At 44.5% G+C, this 18,100-nt stretch overlaps 1 protein-coding gene across 2 annotated transcripts; it reads right to left on the bottom strand.

Moving 5' to 3' along the window:
• Positions 1 to 13,434: 13,434 nt before the first annotated feature.
• LOC117480308 (chemokine-like receptor 1) lies at positions 13,435 to 16,585 on the bottom strand. Of its 2 annotated transcripts, none has more exons than XM_034127600.1 (2): positions 16,497 to 16,585; positions 13,435 to 15,357 (listed from the first exon to the last, which is right to left on the bottom strand). In XM_034127600.1, the coding sequence occupies exons 1-2, from the start codon at positions 16,513 to 16,515 to the stop codon at positions 14,243 to 14,245; spliced, it is 1,134 nt and encodes a 377-aa protein (XP_033983491.1). In that variant the 5' UTR covers positions 16,516 to 16,585; the 3' UTR covers positions 13,435 to 14,242. The 2 variants fall into 2 exon arrangements, with proteins under 2 accessions (XP_033983491.1, XP_033983492.1); XM_034127601.1 differs by lacking the exon at positions 16,497 to 16,585 and adding an exon at positions 15,710 to 16,142.
• Positions 16,586 to 18,100: the final 1,515 nt, after the last annotated feature.

Genomic DNA, 18,100 nt, shown 5'->3' with positions numbered 1-18,100 from the left:
ACTAAGTTGCTAGCGTTTCCATATATCAACTCCAATGTTAGCAGATGGCCTTACATGTATCTCATAGCTGGAGAATGTCTGCAATCACACACGAAATACTCATAGACAGTATACTCCGGGTGATTTACCGTACGGTCAGTACATTATAGTTGGCGTTCCTGGCGTGTATGCTACCGAGCTACCGTTCATAGCGTGTATGCTACATAGCTAAACAACAAGGCTACCTAGAGCTAGACATGCTAGGGAAAACATTGTTTTCATGCCAGCTACAATGAATGACCGAACGTAGCAGACTACCCGTATAAGATTGCAATTGTAAACATGTTCTTGCTAGCCTAGACTAGCTGTATAGTAGATTGGCATATTACACTGAATAACTAGCAAACGTAGGTTAGCATATTAGCTGGCAAGCTAACTGTGTTGATTCGATAGATAGATTAGATAGATACACACTCCTACCACAACTACTACTAACGAATCTAAAACAACTAAGTTTCTCTAATATTTTGTGATTTGCATTTGATTTCGTCCAGCCAGATCAGGAAACTCCTGGCGTATCTGGCGGACAACACACACACGGGATGACCACTCTGATGCCTCGTCCTAAAAAGCCCCAGCACCAGTTTACAAAGCTGCGATAGGCAAGATGCCGAAAACGCCTATAAGGCGAGGAATGGATGATATACAGTGTATATATATATGTATATTTACTAGGGCTGTCAGTCGATTAAAATATTTAATCGCGATTAATCGCATGATTGTCCATAGTTAATCGCGATTAATCGCAAATTAATCGCATATTTTGTATCTGTTCTAAATGTACCTTAGAGGGATATTTTTCAAGTTTTTAATACTCTTATCAACATATGAGTGGACAAATATGCTTTATATGTTTGTTTATTATCATTTGAACAATGACAAATATTCTCATGAATATTAAACACAACAACCTCTGAACATTACAAATATTCGCCTCAATTCAACCTGGAACCTCTCTCATACAATAATACAATACAAAGTGTGTGTGTGTGTGTGTGTGTGTGTGTGTGTGTGTGTGTGTGTGTGTGTGTGTGTGTGTGTGTGGGTGGAGACACTGTGATGGATCGTTGGAGCTACAGTATGTGCAGCTCAAGGCATATATGCTCGAACGGGAGCTGCAATCATGTTGCGCGTACTATCCGTGCTGAGTGTGCTGACTTTTCGTACAATGTCCCACTGTCTGGCTACCTGCATAAAGTCAAGTGCTCGGCGCAGTTGTCGGCGAAATGTCATTGAAACAGCTCCTTATATTCGTTAGCGCAGCTAGCTAGCACCAGATGCTAACAACAACAACACGTAAGGTGTGCCTCGCTCGCGCGAGTCGCCCCACACATACACACCCTCCTGGTCCTCCCGATGGCCAGTCCGGGCCTGCCGGTGAGCGTGGAAGTGTGGTCTGCCACAAGCGGGCGGCAGGAGCGGGGCTGTCAGCATCAGCTTGTAGATGGTATTTTAAACTCGATGCGCTCTGAAACTACGGGGCGGCCGAGGACAAAAAAAACACATGCGTTAATCGCGTTAAAATAATTAGTGGCGTTAATTTTTTTTTGCGTTAACGCGTTATTAACGCGTTAACTTGACAGCCCTAATATTTACACATGTTCATTTTGTACATTTCTAAAAATAAAGTTTGATGGCAATACTTAGTATCCTTTCTTCCCTGAATTATTTGCTCCTATAACATATAATTCATATATAGCAAACCATGATTTGATTTCTCATCAAACAGTAGTAGAGTATTACAGGTAAAAATAACTTACTAAAAAAGCACTGTTAGACATGGGCGGAGCCTCTCTGGTGGTTGACTAATCAGAACAGAGTGGCCGAGCTGACCAATCCTAGCACACTGGGCTCACAGGGAGGGGGGGGCAAGAGCTGCAACGAGCCGTTTAGTGGAGAGAGTGAATACTGCTGAATACACACACTTTACAGAGATGCTGTATGCGAAACCAATGTGAGTTTGGAAAAATGCACAGTATAAATCTATTTTAGTATACCTCAACAATGGAATTATGATCAGTGGAAATGGCCATGACACCTCTCCTTTAAGATGATCGATGGCTACTGCCATATTTGCTAAATTTGCCTCTGAACCTTGTCAAGTGCATGTTTCAGGCTTATCAATTAACAACAGGAGGGGTCACAGACATAAGACCTGCTATTAAATAAAGCTATTCTGACCTTAGCTGTCATGTGGGTGCTCTTAATGCTGCCCATTATGGACACAAGCAATTTTCACCCATTTATTAATTATATGTTTTAAATTTGATAACACCACTGTGTTTCGTATCCCCTAAACCTCCAGGGATGTACACAGTTTAATACTGGCAACTTCTAATTGTGGGAAATACGAAAACATCTTTTAAAACTACAATTCCCAGTAGAGACGTGCCATAGAACATGTTGCAAAACACAATTAGCCAGCATGTGTAGTTCTGGGGGGTGGGGGGTGGGGCTGGACCCGTTCGAGTCCAGTTTTGGATAGTCTGCCGTGGTTTAATTCCATTTCAAAGAGCTGTTTGACGCTCGGCGTAACCTTGGCACACTGCCACTCCAACATCCAATCACAGAACTTGAGGACTAATCACAGGGTTTGTCAAGCAAAGCGGATGTTGTAGTCCCAAACGATAGCTGAGGATTATGGGTAGTGTAGTGTCTTTGGCCATAAACTCCGAAAAGACTATTTGTTTCTTCGAATCGAAGGTTAAAAACACAAAAGCATTGTACACAATTTAAACCAATCAATGTTGTGTAATTAACAAGGATAAACTGATGTTTTTTAGTGGATGAGTACGGCAGGTATCACTGTAAAATCATTTGACAGTGAGGGGAATACTTCTGGTTTTATTATGAAAACCGGAAATACTGTTTTCACCCCGTGAGGGTTGACCAAGCCCCCAGGAAGTGCGCCGGACTCTGATGAAAATATTCGTGCTGGCCAAACGGCAGTACTACACTTCCTTTTGGTTGCCAGGCCCGGAAACACTTTTTCCCATTGACTTACATGGGGAAAGAGTGGTCTGTAAATCGTTGGATAATTTTTTTTAAACTAAATAAACTACCCAGTATGAACACTTGTATAGCCCTTATTAAAAACATTCGTTCCTCAAGTTGTAAAAATGTGCTAATAACGTTATTCTGAGAGTTATTTCCCTCTGCATTATGAACGCGCATCTAACCCACGGGACCGCGCCGCCCGGCACGTTCATGTTACGTGTTCAGCACTAGTACATGCGTTTATCTTTACCCATGGATGTACAATAAGAACGGACCCGTCCCATATCGCCTTACTGCCAGCCCACGGAGCTGTAATAATGAATATATTGCACATGTTTGCTGTAATTCATCATTTGTAAAATATTATACTACATGGGCTGTATGATTAAATCTTGTACCGTAAATGTTGTATTAAATAAAGTTAATATTACCGACGTAGATTAACGTCACTGTAGCTTCTTATTGCACTAAGAAGCTTATTGCACTGTATATATATATACATATATATATATATATATATATATACAGTGCAATAATTCTTTCATGCTAAATGAAGCTCTGTTGCTTGGATATCACTAGATCCTGTTACAGCGTAATATAAAAGTACATAACGATTGATGTGTAAATTAAATTAGCATAATTACTAGCTAACCGCTAGCTGCTAACTGCCGCCTCGTTAATATCAAATCTATCATAATAACAAACCATTACCATGCTGTCATGAACGTGTGGTGCTGTTACGTGTACGCGAATTGACGTGCTTGATGTGAACGAGCATTTTGGGGGGCATGGTTAAAGTTGCGCATGCGCTATGAGCGCACATACGGGTACTTCTCAGGCATGCCGGGTAATCTGTGACGTTTCGCTCTCTCAAAAGTTGGGCCATTTTATCATCATGCGCGAATGAGCAACTCTCATAGGAATGAATGAGGCCCCGCCTCCCACGCTGTATCCAGTTCTTATTATACATCCATGATGTAAGTCAATGGGAAAAAGTGTTTCCGGGCCTGGCAACCAAAAGGAAGTGTAGTACCGCCGTTTGGCCAGCACGAATATTTTCATCAGAGTCCGGCGCACTTCCTGGGGGCTTGGTAGTGACCAAGCCCCCAGGAAGTGCGCCGGACTCAGATGAAAATATTCGTGCTGGCCAAACGGCGGTACTACACTTCCTTTTGGTTGCCAGGCCCGGAAACACTTTTTCCCATTGACTTACATGGGGAAAGAGTGGTCTGTAAATCGTTGGATAATTTTTTTTAAACTAAATAAACTACCCAGTATGAACACTTGTATAGCCCTTATTAAAAACATTCGTTCCTGAAGTTGTAAAAATGTGCTAATAACGTTATTCTGTGAGTTATTTCCCTCTGCATTATGAACGCGCATCTAACCCACGGGACCGCGCCGCCCGGCACGTTCATGTTACGTGTTCAGTACTACATGCGTTTATCTTTACCCATGGATGCACGATAAGAACGGACCCATATCGCCTTACTGCCATCCCACGGAGCTGTAATAATGGATATATTGCACATGTTTGCTGTAATTCATCATTTGTAAAATATTATACTACATGGGCTGTATGATTAAATCTTGTACCGTAAATGTTGTATTAAATAAAGTTAATATTACCGACGTAGATTAACGTCCCTGTAGCTTCTTATTGCACTAAGAAGCTTATTGCACTGTATATATACAGTGCAATAATTCTTTCATGCTAAATGAAGCTCTGTTGCTTGGATATCACTAGATCCTGTTACAGCGTAATATAAAAGTACATAACGATTGATGTGTAAATTAGCATAATTACTAGCTAACCGCTAGCTGCTAACTGCCGCCTCGTTAATATCAAATCTATCATAATAACAAACCATTACCATGCTGTCATGAACGTGCGGTGCTGTTACGTGTACGCAAATTGACGTGCTTGATGTGAACGAGCATTTTGGGGGGCATGGTTAAAGTTGCGCTATGAGCGCACATACGGGTACTTCTCAGGCATGCCGGGTAATCTGTGACGTTTCGCTCTCTCAAAAGTTGGGCCATTTTATCATCATGCGCGAATGAGCAACTCTCATAGGAATGAATGAGGCCCCGCCTCCCACGCTGTATCCAGTTCTTATTATACATCCATGGGGTTGACACCAACTTTACATGGACGCTGCCGTCAATAGAAATGAATAGGGGAAAGACGTAGTATATATACATTCTCCTGGCGAGACCTCAAATCATATTCGTAATATCTATCAAACTATAGATCCTACACATCCACTGGACCTAGATTCTAAAAGTAAAATATACACTTCTCGCTAGAAATCTAATCAAAAAGTATTTTAATGGCCAAACTATTCTACAATTTAGGATTTTCCAGAGAGGGTTATTTGTGAATATATGACCCTCCGGAGCGTTTGCAATCAACGGGAGCATCAGCCCATATGCCGCAAATGGTTGTTTCTTACACGACCACTAGAGGTGCTAAACTTTAAAACGTGACTATACTGTAGGTCGTAATAAGCTGCTGAACAATCGACCTATTTGGTCATTTTTTGGAGGAGGACAGGCTGGAAAATAAACAGCAACATGGCCTTGGCTGAAATGTTCACACAATTCACTCACAGCTTCTAAATGTCTCCTCTTTGTAATTCTACAGGGACAAAAAAATCACACTGTAAATTATTTAGGGAATCTAAATATTGTAATATTCTTTTCTCCATATTGCCGAACTATTTATGGATATAAATTACAGAATTGAGATTGGCAACAATATATATATATATAACATACATATAATAAAAGCTACTAGCAATGATTGACTTGGGTTTGACTTAATTTTAAGACAATCATGACTGACATGAGGTGCCCACTTTGTTGATCGACTGGAATAAACACATTTAGGAAAACTAATTGGATTACCAGTGGCGTTTTTATATGTACAAAAGTGGTGGGGCACAAAAAACATAGATGTCTATATATAAGCTTCTGCAGTGACATGCAGTGAGGTTCATGGCTGGTGAGGCACTGGCACTGACTCTTCAGGTTTACAAATATTATATTTTGACCTAAACCAAAATATAATATTATTTTCAAAAGCTTTTTTTGTCTGATGCTTCGATTAATTTTAAACAGACAGTTCAACAAAAGGATACCCAAAAAATGTAATTTTATCATTTAAATATTGAATTGTTCTCTCTTAGTAAGATCCCATTTTCAATAAAATGGCGGTCTTACCTTGACTTGAAGATGAAGTCCATTTGCCTATCCTTCTGGACAAACATTTCTATTACTTTTTTGTAAAAGTCCTCCTTATCTTCTTGTAGTTTCAAAAGTCTATCATAAATCTAATCCATAGATTTATGATAAAAAAATTATAAAAGTAGGGTAGACATGTGGATGTTATCCGGCTAATCAAAACGTGCATTTATCTAACAGGTACGTTTCCCACAGATCTTATTTCGAGCTATTTTCTAAAATCCTCTGGAGAAATCTCATTGCTTTTTTGTGCTTACTTCCTGGTTTTAGGACGCGCCACTGCAGCTCTCTCGTCTCCTCTTCACACACCACACTTTTCGCGGCACACGTACTTACAGCCAATCAGCTCTGAATGATTTGAGATGACGTATGGTGGGGATGGTAGCTCCGTGCCCCTCTGGTCATTATTTTTTTGCCACACACATTACATTACAAAATACTCTGAGCATACGCAGTGTAGTTTTTACAGTCACCGTTCACTTCACAGCGAGAGGAAGGGGCATAATCAGGTTTTGTCCCACATGGCTCTAAACAGCTCAATAGGCACACACTGTGACTGTAGACACACTAATTAGAAGAACACAGACTAAAACAGCAATGTACAGACGAATCAGATGATTAAACATGATCTTAAAATATATTTTATATATTTTTTTATTAATTTTTTTGCATTTTTGTAATCATTATTTGTAATACTTTCTGCTGACACTAGGTGGGGCTGTGCCCCACCTGCCCCTAATGACCAGTCGCCACTGTGGATTACACTATTTGCCAGCTTATGATAACAGCAAATCAGTGTGTACTAATAACAAGAAGGGGTAACTCAGGCGTGCCGCTCTCCTGTGGAATGTTAAAGCGTGCCAGTTGGATAGGCCGATTGGAGTGGGCTAGTGGAAGCACCTTGGGCAGGAACGCCACATTCGGCCAGAGGGCAACACCCGAGCCATCAGAGTTCCACCTCAGGCATGTATTGCTTACGGAGAGGGCATGAAGCTCTCCGACTCGCTTCCCTGAGGTTATGGCAAGCAGAAATGCTGCCTTCAGGGACAGCCACTTAAGCCCGACCTGGGCCAGGGGCTCGAAGGGAGGAGATGATAGGGCATCCGGCGGCAGGGGCAGGTCCCAAGCCGGAGCCCTCAGGGTGCTAGGGGGACGCTGCCGTAAAGCCCCTCTTCGGGAAGAGGGACACCGACCTGTGTCACCCCGCCGTGGCGCCGAACATGTCGGGCACAAATATCAGCCACATAAACTCTGAGTGGAGTGAGAACGTCCACTATCTAGAAGGGACTGCTGTCTGGGCAACAGTGTACATGCTGTCCCAAGGAACAAGCACATGCTTGCCCCCCAGTTGGGGTAGAAAGTGCGTGAGTGCAAGCTGCACAGCCCGAAGCTCTAGCACGTTGACATGGCGTGCACCCTCCTGGGCAAACCACTGGCCCTGAACAGTCCTGCCCTGCTGCACTGCACCCCACCCTGATAGACATGCACCTATGGTGACGGTCTCCTGGCGGGATGGGATGGCGCCCATGGGCACGCCCATCAGGAGATAGGCCCTGCCCCTCCGGCGTAACAGAGAGTGGAGGCAACGCTGCGGCACCCTGATTTTCCTGAGCCTGTGCCACTTGGCATCCAAGTGAAGGCTGTTCAGCCACATCTGCATGGGGCGCAACGACAGCGGGCCTAAGGGCCCAACGGCCGAGGCAGCCGTCAGTCTGCCCAAGGGCCGGAGGAACTGAATATAAGGCACCATCTTGCCCGGCCCACGTGGAAGTAGGCCTCCCTCAAGTTCACGGTTGCGAACCACTCCCCCTGTGCATGTGCTGTGGTCAGCATATGGAATGGCAGCACCCTCAGGAATCTGTTGATTCCTCTGAGGTTTAAGATCAGGCGAAATCCGCCGACTTTCTTGCTCACGAGAAAGTACGCCGAGTAGAACACCCTGGGCTAAGCAGAGGGTCTACTGGCTCGATCGCGTCCTTGGCCAGGAGGACGGACAACTCTTGGGCCAGAGCTCCTGGGGGGCGCCGGTAAGGCTCTGAGGCACGAGGCCGCCTAGAAGGCCGGCGGCCGGGGGCACGCAAGCCCCCGGGAGGCGGATGAGTGGGCCGCTGGGACCTGCGCAGACCACCACTGTAAGCTGGTGGCTGAGTGCGGCTGCTGGAGGGGCCCCTGGGCCTGCTGGGAGTGGGCACAGGCCTATAAAGACCCGAAAGCTGCTGCCTGGTCTGCCTAGCTTGGGCAGCACGCTCCAGTGCCTACAGGGCAGCTGCCCCAAACAGCTCCCCTGGCTCGACTGGCACACTACGGAGGACATGTCTCCGACCATGGTAACTGAGCAGGCCAAACCTGGCGACGAGTCTGCACCAATAAGGGCATAACTCGTCCCAATTCCCTAGACATTAGGGCAAAGGCTTACAGTGATGCATTACTGAGGCCCAGCAAAGAAGGCTCAGTCGGAGCCTGCTGCAGAGAGGTAGAGACCATCAGCATCAGATGGGAGAGGGAGTTCCCGTGCCGCTGTGTCGTAGGCCTTACAGAGCAGCTCGTTTGTGACCCTGCACTAAGGCCGAGGGCACCTGGCATCAGGAGCCAGAATCGGGGAGGCGATGGCAGGCTCAATGGATGGCAAGCGACCCAGACCCAGCCCCACCCTCGCCGGATCCTGCATGGCAGCAGAGTGGGAGAGGGCCCTGGTGTCTCTCCAGCATGCATGGAGCTCCCTCAGGTACTCCTCTAAAGGAGGAACAGTGGGAGTGACCGGGGCAGGGTTATGCCTGAAGAAGGCGCTAGCCTGAGCCGAGTCGGCCTGAGGAACCTGAAGCTGTAAGCGTACCAGGGCCGCACGAATAATGGCCGCCATGGAGGCGTCCTCCGTGCCCTACAGAGAGCTCTGAGCAGAGGAGTGGGAAGCCTCCTCAGGGGTGAGCGGGGCCCCGCCCCCCCCTTCACATAAGAGGTTTAGCCGGAGCCGCTAGCGACATGGCATCCTCAAGCAGAGGTGTGGCAACCGAAGGAGGGCCGGGCGGCAAGCTAGTAGCCCCCACCCCGGCCCCTGGCTGAAGGGCCAACAGGAGCGACTTTGTCTGCTCCATGACGGCAGCTAACCGATCCACCCTAGAGGACAGCCTGTTTCTAGTCCTCTCCTGGGGGGTGAACCCAAGCCATCACTCCATCAAGTTGCCGGGAACGGCCAGACTGAGCTGGAGGAAGTTGTGACGAGGAGAGGTGCCACCTCTGCGACTCTAGCCACTCTGAGCGCCCGAGGCATGAAGCTACAGCTCATGCAGGCGCTTACCGTGAGAGCCTCCCTTAGATGCTCGAGGCCGAGGCAAGAGGGGCAGCGGTCATGGCCGTCCTCGGGCTCAAGAGAAGCCATACAGGCGCTACATTAATGAGCCATTCTGTAGGTAGCCAGATGCAGCGTAACCGGGAGCGGGTGCGGGAACACAGCCTTCACCAGCTACCTGCTTAACGGAAAGAGTAGAGCGGTGCTGCTACTCGCCGAACAGAAAGAGGGATGTAACTACACCCACGTTACCAGCAGAGGGAGCGGGAGCGAGAGCACTGCCTTCACCTAGCTGGATTAATAAACAAGGCAGTTTAGCGTCTACCAGGAGCGGGGGCGAGAACACTGCCTTCACTGGTTGAGTCAGAAACGAATGCCAGATGCAGCGTAACCGGGAGCGGGTGCGGGAACACAGCCTTCACCAGCTACCTGCTGAACGGAAAGAGTAGAGCCTAACTAATAAAGCAGTTAGCGTCTACCAGGAGACTGGTCAAGTTCGAGACTAATGCCAGATGCAGCGTAATCGGAACAGCTTAGCCGGGCGGCTGCTGTTAGAATCAAGTACACGCCTACCAGGAGCGGGGGCGAGAACACTGCCTTCACTGGTTGAGTCAGAGAGAAATGCCAGATGCAGCGTAATCGGGAGCGGGTGCGGGAACACAGCCTTCACCAGCTACCTGCTTACCGGAAAGAGTAGAGCAATGCTCCTACTCGCCGAACACAGAGAGGGATGTGAATGACCTACACCCACGTTACTAGCAGAGGGAGCGGGAGCGAGAGCACTGCCTACACCTAGCTAGATTAAACGAAGAAGCTTAACGGGGCAGTTTAGCCAGGCAGCTGCTGCTAAGAATCAAGCAGCACGCAGAACACGCCAGATGTTAGCCAAGCGGCCGCTGCTAACAATCAGAGCAATAAGTTACAGGGCAATACGTTGCCGGGAGCGGGAGCGAAAGCACTGCCTTCACCAGCTGAGTTAATAATGAAGCTTAACAGACCATGCAAGGCGTTAGCCAAGCGGCTGCTGCTAACAATCAAGCGAAATCAAGTCAAATAACACAAATGTTTAAGACCAGATAACTAGCTTCCAAAGAAGAGAACAGCACAGAGCCGTAGTTACAGTAGTAACCATGGCCAGTGCCTACACGACCTAGAACCGTAGTTACAGTAGTAACTATGGACAGTACTTACACGGCTTAGAACCGTAGTTACAGTAGTAACTATGGCCAGTACTTACACGGCTTAGAACCGTAGTTACAGTAGTAACTATGGCCAGTATCTACACAGCGTATAACCGTAGTTACAGTAGTAACTATGGCCAATACTTAAACGGCTTAGAACCGTAGCTACAGTAGTAACTATGGCAAAAGTAACCGTGGCCGGTGCTTAAAAGTGTCAGCCAAGCGGCTGCACCCTAGATAATATAATCTTGGGAGGATAAAATCCTCTTAATGGCCACACATGCAGAGCACACAGCACACACAGTGAAGATTGTTCTCTGCATCTACCCATCCTAGTGCTAGGAGTCTAGTACTAGGAGCGGTAAATACAACAATATAGCGCTACTGCAATCAAAACCATACGTTACCGGGAGCGGGAGTGAGTACTGCCCTCACCGGCTGAGTTAATAATGAAGCTTAACAGTACATGCAAGGTGTTAGCCCAGCGGCTGTTGCTAACAATCCAGCGAGACCAAGTCAAAACACAAATGTTAAGACCAATAATTAGCTTCTAAGGAATAGAACAGCCCGCATAGAACCATAGGCCATGGTTACAGTAGTAACCATGCCGTTGTTACATGGCCTAGGACCGTAGTTACAGTAGTAACTATGGCCAGTACTTACCTTACTCTCTGCACCTAAACAAAAAACGGGCAAAATATGGCACGCAGCTAAGCTGGGAACCCCAATGCTAATGATAGCTCGGGCACAACGCCACAAGCAGAACTTTCAAAAGAGCATAATAAGGGCAACTTTATGGGAGAGGAAGCGGGAACACTGTCGTCACCAGAAAGTACCCAAACAATAAACAAGACAGCAATCAGGACAACTTAGCTGGGAGAGGGTGCGGGAACACAGCCATCACCACAAGTTGACACGAACCTGTCCGTCGAGGCTCTGCACAGCGCACAGCCGGCCACAGCTCCTGGAGGACGCGTTAACAACCCGTAGCTCCGACTATCAGTCGCGAAGCTGCACGCGGCCAGCTGTATGCAGAAAAATCCCTCAGATCAAACGTTCAAACCTGAACGCTGTAGGCTAAAAGAATGTAGCCACGGTACTCTCGCGCAGCGAGAAGATGAAAAGGAACAGATCCTCTGACGACACCGGCTGATATAGCCGGTGTCACGTGGGTCACAGGTGACTTTGTTGGTATTGGTACTCGAGCTGCGCATGCACGCGTTGGATATATCCAGTGCTAAAGCACCGCCTCTGGCGGTCAGTAGGGACGAAATAGAACTGTGGTTCTGGGGTATCTGACGGTTAAGTCAAGTAATTTCTATTGATTAGACCAGTGGTTCCCAAACTGTGTGCCGCGGCACACTGGTGTGCCGTGAGGCAAGTCCGGGTGTGCCGTGGGATTTTGTGACAACCATACGTGATTATTGCAATATACAACTACACAAAAATAATTATTTTTTAATTTACTATATCAGTACTTTGTATGCACTCATTTCATAATACAGAGGCAAACTCTATACCTAAAAACAATTCTTTTAATAAAAATCCTCACGGAACCCCATATTTCGCAGGTAACGCAGTTGCAGGTGGGAATTATATGACCGTGACACACCGAAGGCTGAAGGACAACATTAAAACAAAGAAACACGCAAGAGGGAAAATGGAGCGCTTTCTTGTGCGGAGAAAACCCACCACCGAAAGAAAAGAGAAAAAAAACTGTCAGCAGACAGTATCATGACAGTTACCTGTCTTATGGCTTCAGTTGGACCGGGGATGGCAACAATCCTCAACCCGAGTGCGTCGTCTGTCGGGAGAAGTTAGCTAATGCGAACATGGTTCCAAGCAAGCTGAAGAGGCACTTGGAAACCAAACATCCCTTCCATGTTCAGAGAAACTTGGCCTACTTCATAAGAGCGCGGGATCTGAACCAGAGGCAGCAAGACCGTTTGTTGGATTGTGTGAAAGTGTCTGAAAAGGCAATGGAGGAGACACTCATCCTCCCGCTTGCAAAAAAATGGTAGGTATCATGCTGGGTCCAGATGCCGCAAATGAGCTATCCAAAGTGCCGTCGTCTGATAATACCATCAAAAGAAGAATCGACGACATGTCAGAAGACATTGAGCAACAATTGACAGAGAAACTGCAGGCGAGCGGCATGAAGAACAACAGGAGGTCACGGCTCTCTGTTGAACAGGACTTGCGAGTGGCCCTCTCCTCAGTGCCACCAAGGATTAAAAAAATCTGCGCGCCCCGACAGGCACATATATCTCACTAATTTGTAAGTCGGCAAAAATATTTACAATAGCACTGTTTCTATGCTGATTGCTGAAATGTTATATTTATAATTTGTAGTTCAGGCCCATGGACAGTGCAGCTTCCTTGCATTGACAGTTCTCTGTGCTGAATTTCTGCTGAGTTTCCTTTGCCTCATTTTTTATTGTGTGACCTGTCTGGTTTAAATGAGTGTGTTGCTGCTTTGATGAAGCCTAATTTGATAAAGTTTCAAATTAATTTGAAATATTTCGTTAATAAATATTTCATGAGTAATATAGTTGTCTTTGTCACATTTTATTTGGCATTAGTAAATAATTATGCACATTTACAGATATTTTACATGATATGAGTGATAACACGTGTTATACGGGCTATTTTGCACAATAGGTGTGCCTTGAGATTTTTTTTTGTCCTTTGGTGTGCCTTGGGCACAAAAAGTTTGGGAACCACTGGATTAGACCATTGAAAAATAAAAAGATTTATCAAACCAGCAGTCCAAATTCTGGTGAAACACGTTATATGGTGTCAGTATGAAAGACAAAATTGCTGATTAACAACCTCCAGTCATTGCACTATGAGCAATATACATTTAAGCGATATTTCTGTGGTGAAAGAGTAAATGTATAAAGCAAATCAACATTAGAATAGGACAATGCTGCAGATATAAACAACTCAGACTTATTATTTTTGAGTGTTTTCTTTACTGTCACATACAGGCAAGGAAATGGCAATATGTTGTGTAAGTGAGAATGGAAAAAAACAAAGCTCTCTTTGTCAACCTAACATTTTGTTGTAATTGCTTGTGTTGCACACATTTGACCAAAAACTCATGAAATATCTATTTTGAAACAACTGCTGGGTTATTTTGCTCGGGAAATGACATTTTACAAACCTTTTATCTCTATTATGGTACACACTTAAGGCACTACTGTGATTCAACAACCAACCACAGAACTGCAGATCTCTTATGGCCATTTGCAAACAAAGTTTTAGCACACAAAGGCATCACAATTTACTTAAAGTTCATATAAAACTCACATAAGTCAGACTATATCAGGTCTAAATGCTTTTATTTGGCACAATGTCACAATGGCACAATGCCAGCTTGTCTTGAGGGTCCTGATATGAAGACAACAAAAGCAAAAAAAAAGGGATTTTCAATATACATTCACATTTGTGTCAAGATAATTTGCTTCATACAGTTCCAGTATTTGTTCCTTCATCTCATGGACAACCCTTCAGCACTAAGAGCTAACCGTCTGGTGTCCCCTGTGTCACTGTGGGATCCTGAGACTTCCTCCTGGAAGGCAGTCTCCAGTACAGCCAGGATGGATTTACGGACCATATCCTTGAAATTTTGGCCCATGAATACATACAGCAGTGGGTTTAGGCAACTGTTGAGAAAGGCCAGGTTGGTTGCTATAGGGACCCCAATAGTGGTGACATGGCCTAATGTTTCACTGCGTTGAGAGGAATTCACCAGCTTAATTAAAGCCATGATGTGAAAAGGAGCCCAGCACAGGAAAAAAGTGGTGATAACTGAAGCGATGATCTTAAAGGGGCGACTGGACTTGCTGGCCAGGGTGCGGTTTCTTCTGAGACGATGGATTATCACAGCATAGCAGGAGACAATGACAGTGAAGGGGACAACAAATCCCAGGAGGAAGCGGGTGAGGGTCATGGCCTGATGACGTATCAGACGCAGCTGATTCACAGATGCTGTTAGAGAGTCATCACGAAGAACATAGTTGTCGAAGCAATTGATGATGTCTAGATAGAAATATGATGGTGCAGTGTCCCTAAACACGAAGTATGGAGCGCTGAGAATCAGAGTCAGTACCCAAACACCCAGACTCACACAGGACGCCTTGCGTACACTTCGGTGGTTCTGGGCCCAGACGGGCCACACCACAGACACACATCTGTCCACACTGATCACCACCAGGAAGTAGACACTGGCAATGATGTTCAGAAAGCTTATAGTGTTGTTCAGCTTGCACATTAACTTGCCGAAGGGCCAGTGAAAATTCATAGCTATGTTAACAACACTCAGCGGTAAACATGCTGTGAAGAGGAAGTCGGCTATGGCGAGGTTGAGGAACCAAACTGTGGTAATTGTTTTCTTCATCTTGAATCCGGTCACCCAGATAACCACTCCATTCCCGAGCACACCGAGAACAAAGGTCAGGCAGTAAATTACAAGGGACATGGTGTTGAGAGACTTTGTCAGATCAGCATACTTGTCAGTAAACACAGAGCCATTCTTTTCAGACACGTCTGTTGTGTTGATGTTATAAGAAGGGGTAGCGGTCATCTCCATTGTTGCATTGAAACCTGCAATAGCGATATGAGAAAACAACATGAAGAAAGGTCTCAAGCAAGTCTTGAAGTGTAACATAATCGATCACAGTAAAAGCAAAGAACACAAGTCAAGTAGATAAAATTAATCTTAATTTCTGTCTTTTACCAAGGGTGTGCCACAGGGCTCCCTTTTGGGCTCCATCCACCACATATAATGAGATTGTATCTTCTGTGGTGTATAATCCATCTTTACATAAACAATACTGTTTAATACTGTGTTGCTTATCCTGTCTATAATTCATGTATTGCAAGATGCATTATGCTAATCTTTTAATAATAATACATTTTTAGTACATCAAAAATCAATGGGAACGAATGGACTGACCTAAATGATTCAAATTAGAACTTTTGGATAAAACTTCCACCTCTAAAGCAAAATCCCTGCAAGTCTGGAGATTCAAAGAACAAATTAAAAGAAAATACGAGATTAGCCAAATCACAGAATTGCACAGAATACTTCAGAATAAAATCTTGTCATTTGACTTGATGAGAAATTAACATTAAATGATGTATAGACGTGATTGCTGATAAACTTTAACTCAAGCTTAAATATCAACTGCCTCTCTCTGTGGTGTAGGCTATGGGGATTTCAGACATGAACATGCTTGTTCTCCCCTGAAGTTAATCGAAAAAATGCATTTGCTGTCAGTGCTGCACTCTCATGGAATAATCTGCAATGTCATCTAAACTCCAAACAAAGCGTCTACTCTCCAGACCTTTAAAATAGGTACTGTTCTTTGCATGTTTGACTATTTTCACTGACACTGAAACTTGTTAACTGTAAGTTTTCTCTCTTCTTTTTTCTTGTACAAAAAAAAGAGATACAAATCTAAATTGCCATATGCATATATGAGGAACATGTTTTGTTGACCAAAAGCTTAAAAATGTACAAACTGTTTTCAAACCATTGGCCCACAAACAAGTAAGCCATCTGAAATAAAGTGATTTAGTTTCAGTATACATTTAAATTATTAGCTTTATTATTTATATTGAAGCATTTTCAATAGCTCTCTATACCTCTAAACCCAAAATCAATGTTCATGTTCCCTTTCAACAACCTCTTCAGATTAATGTTGTTTAAAAAAATCCCTTTTTAATAATTGCTAACATACCTTCCTTGAAGTTCTCCATTTGGTTGAGGATACATCTACAGCAGAAGTAATAAGGTTGGCAGAATAATATTAGCTAACCTGTGGGTAGGGTATTGACCAACTTGAGGCGGAGACACTGGCACAATCCATCCATCATCCAAAAAAAGAAAGAAGAAATCTCCTAAAGTCTATTAAATCTTTTGTGTACGGTCACATTTAAACTATTTAAACACTGTAATTACATTTTCTCCTCATTTTCTAAAACAACACATTGGCTTTATTGATATGATTTATACAGTGCAAAAGAAGTGAAGAATGCTACATTTTACTGTTTTTAGTGCACATACTGTATACATTTGTCAGTCAAATCAACAACACGTAGGTTAGATATTCTAATGCCCCCTCCCTTTACCCTGCGCAAGAAAGTCGGAGCATCATCTTTTAATAATTTAGTTTCCCAACAGTTTTATAAAGTAGCAGTTTACTCCCTGCTTTACAATTTCAACTAGAAGCTGGAGACATGTACTGTGCTGCCTCTGTACGTCTGTCCGTGCAAGCCAAAAGAGAACTGAAATCAGATTGTTTCTTTCTCTGTCATGTTGTTTTGATAGATATTAGTATAAGGGAAGTTCAGCCACTCTAGTTTCATCCTGTTTTATAATCTCATTTCCTTTAAAGGGGACCTACTGTATCATGCAAAATGCACTTTTTGATGTCTTTTATACATAGATATGTGTCCCCGGTGTGTCAGGGAACTCACGCAGCGTCAGAAAATAAAACCCTCTCTCTTTTCCTCCGTACCCAAATCTCTAAAAACGGGGGTACGGAGCTGATCCAGATTTGCGGCGATTTGACGTCATATCGGCAATGCGGACCCACAGCACTATCAGAAACGTTGCTATCAGAAACAATGCCGACGGTTTTGGGCGTAATAGAGTGGTGCAGTGACGCATCCTAAAACCCGGAAGTAAGCTGCGCATGGGTTCCCTCGACAAAAAAGCAATGCAATTTCTCCATAGGATTTTGGAAAATAGCTCGAAATAAGGTATGTGGCTGACACACATTTAAGAGACAGATCACGTAAATCTAATCGCCAGAAGCAAAATGCTAACGTTATGCTATAAACGAACTACAGCAGGGTCACTGCTTCAACGTCACGCCAATTTAAGATCCATATTCAAAAATACAGATTCAAAATGGTACAAGTTGAAGCGTTTGTTTGAACAGTTTGCAGGAGGCAGGTACTTGCTTTCAAGCAGAACAGGGGGAAAAACAAACTTAGCGGGAGTGTTTACCAGTGTAATGACGTACAACGGCCTCGACAACTTCTATAGTCCTATTCAGCCACTTGTTAACAACCATCGTTTTTCAGACACGTAAACTCTTCAGAAATCACCAGTGGGGTCACTGCTGATGTATTTAATGTCGTAGAACAAAACGTGATCCGTCTCTTAAATGTGTGTCAACCACAGACCTTATTTCCAGCTATTTTCCAAAATCCTATGGAGAAATTGCATTGCTTTTTTGTCGAGGGAACCGGAAGTGGTAAAATGCTAACTTACTTCCGGGTTTTAGGACGCGTCACTACACCACTCTATATGGTCGGTGTTTACATTAGCATCGCT

The sequence above is a fragment of the Trematomus bernacchii genome, unplaced genomic scaffold, assembly GCF_902827165.1.
Source record: "Trematomus bernacchii unplaced genomic scaffold, fTreBer1.1, whole genome shotgun sequence".
Lineage (NCBI taxonomy): Eukaryota > Metazoa > Chordata > Actinopteri > Perciformes > Nototheniidae > Trematomus > Trematomus bernacchii.
Note: the sequence above shows the minus strand (reverse complement) of the source record. Positions and strands in the feature narration are given on the sequence as shown.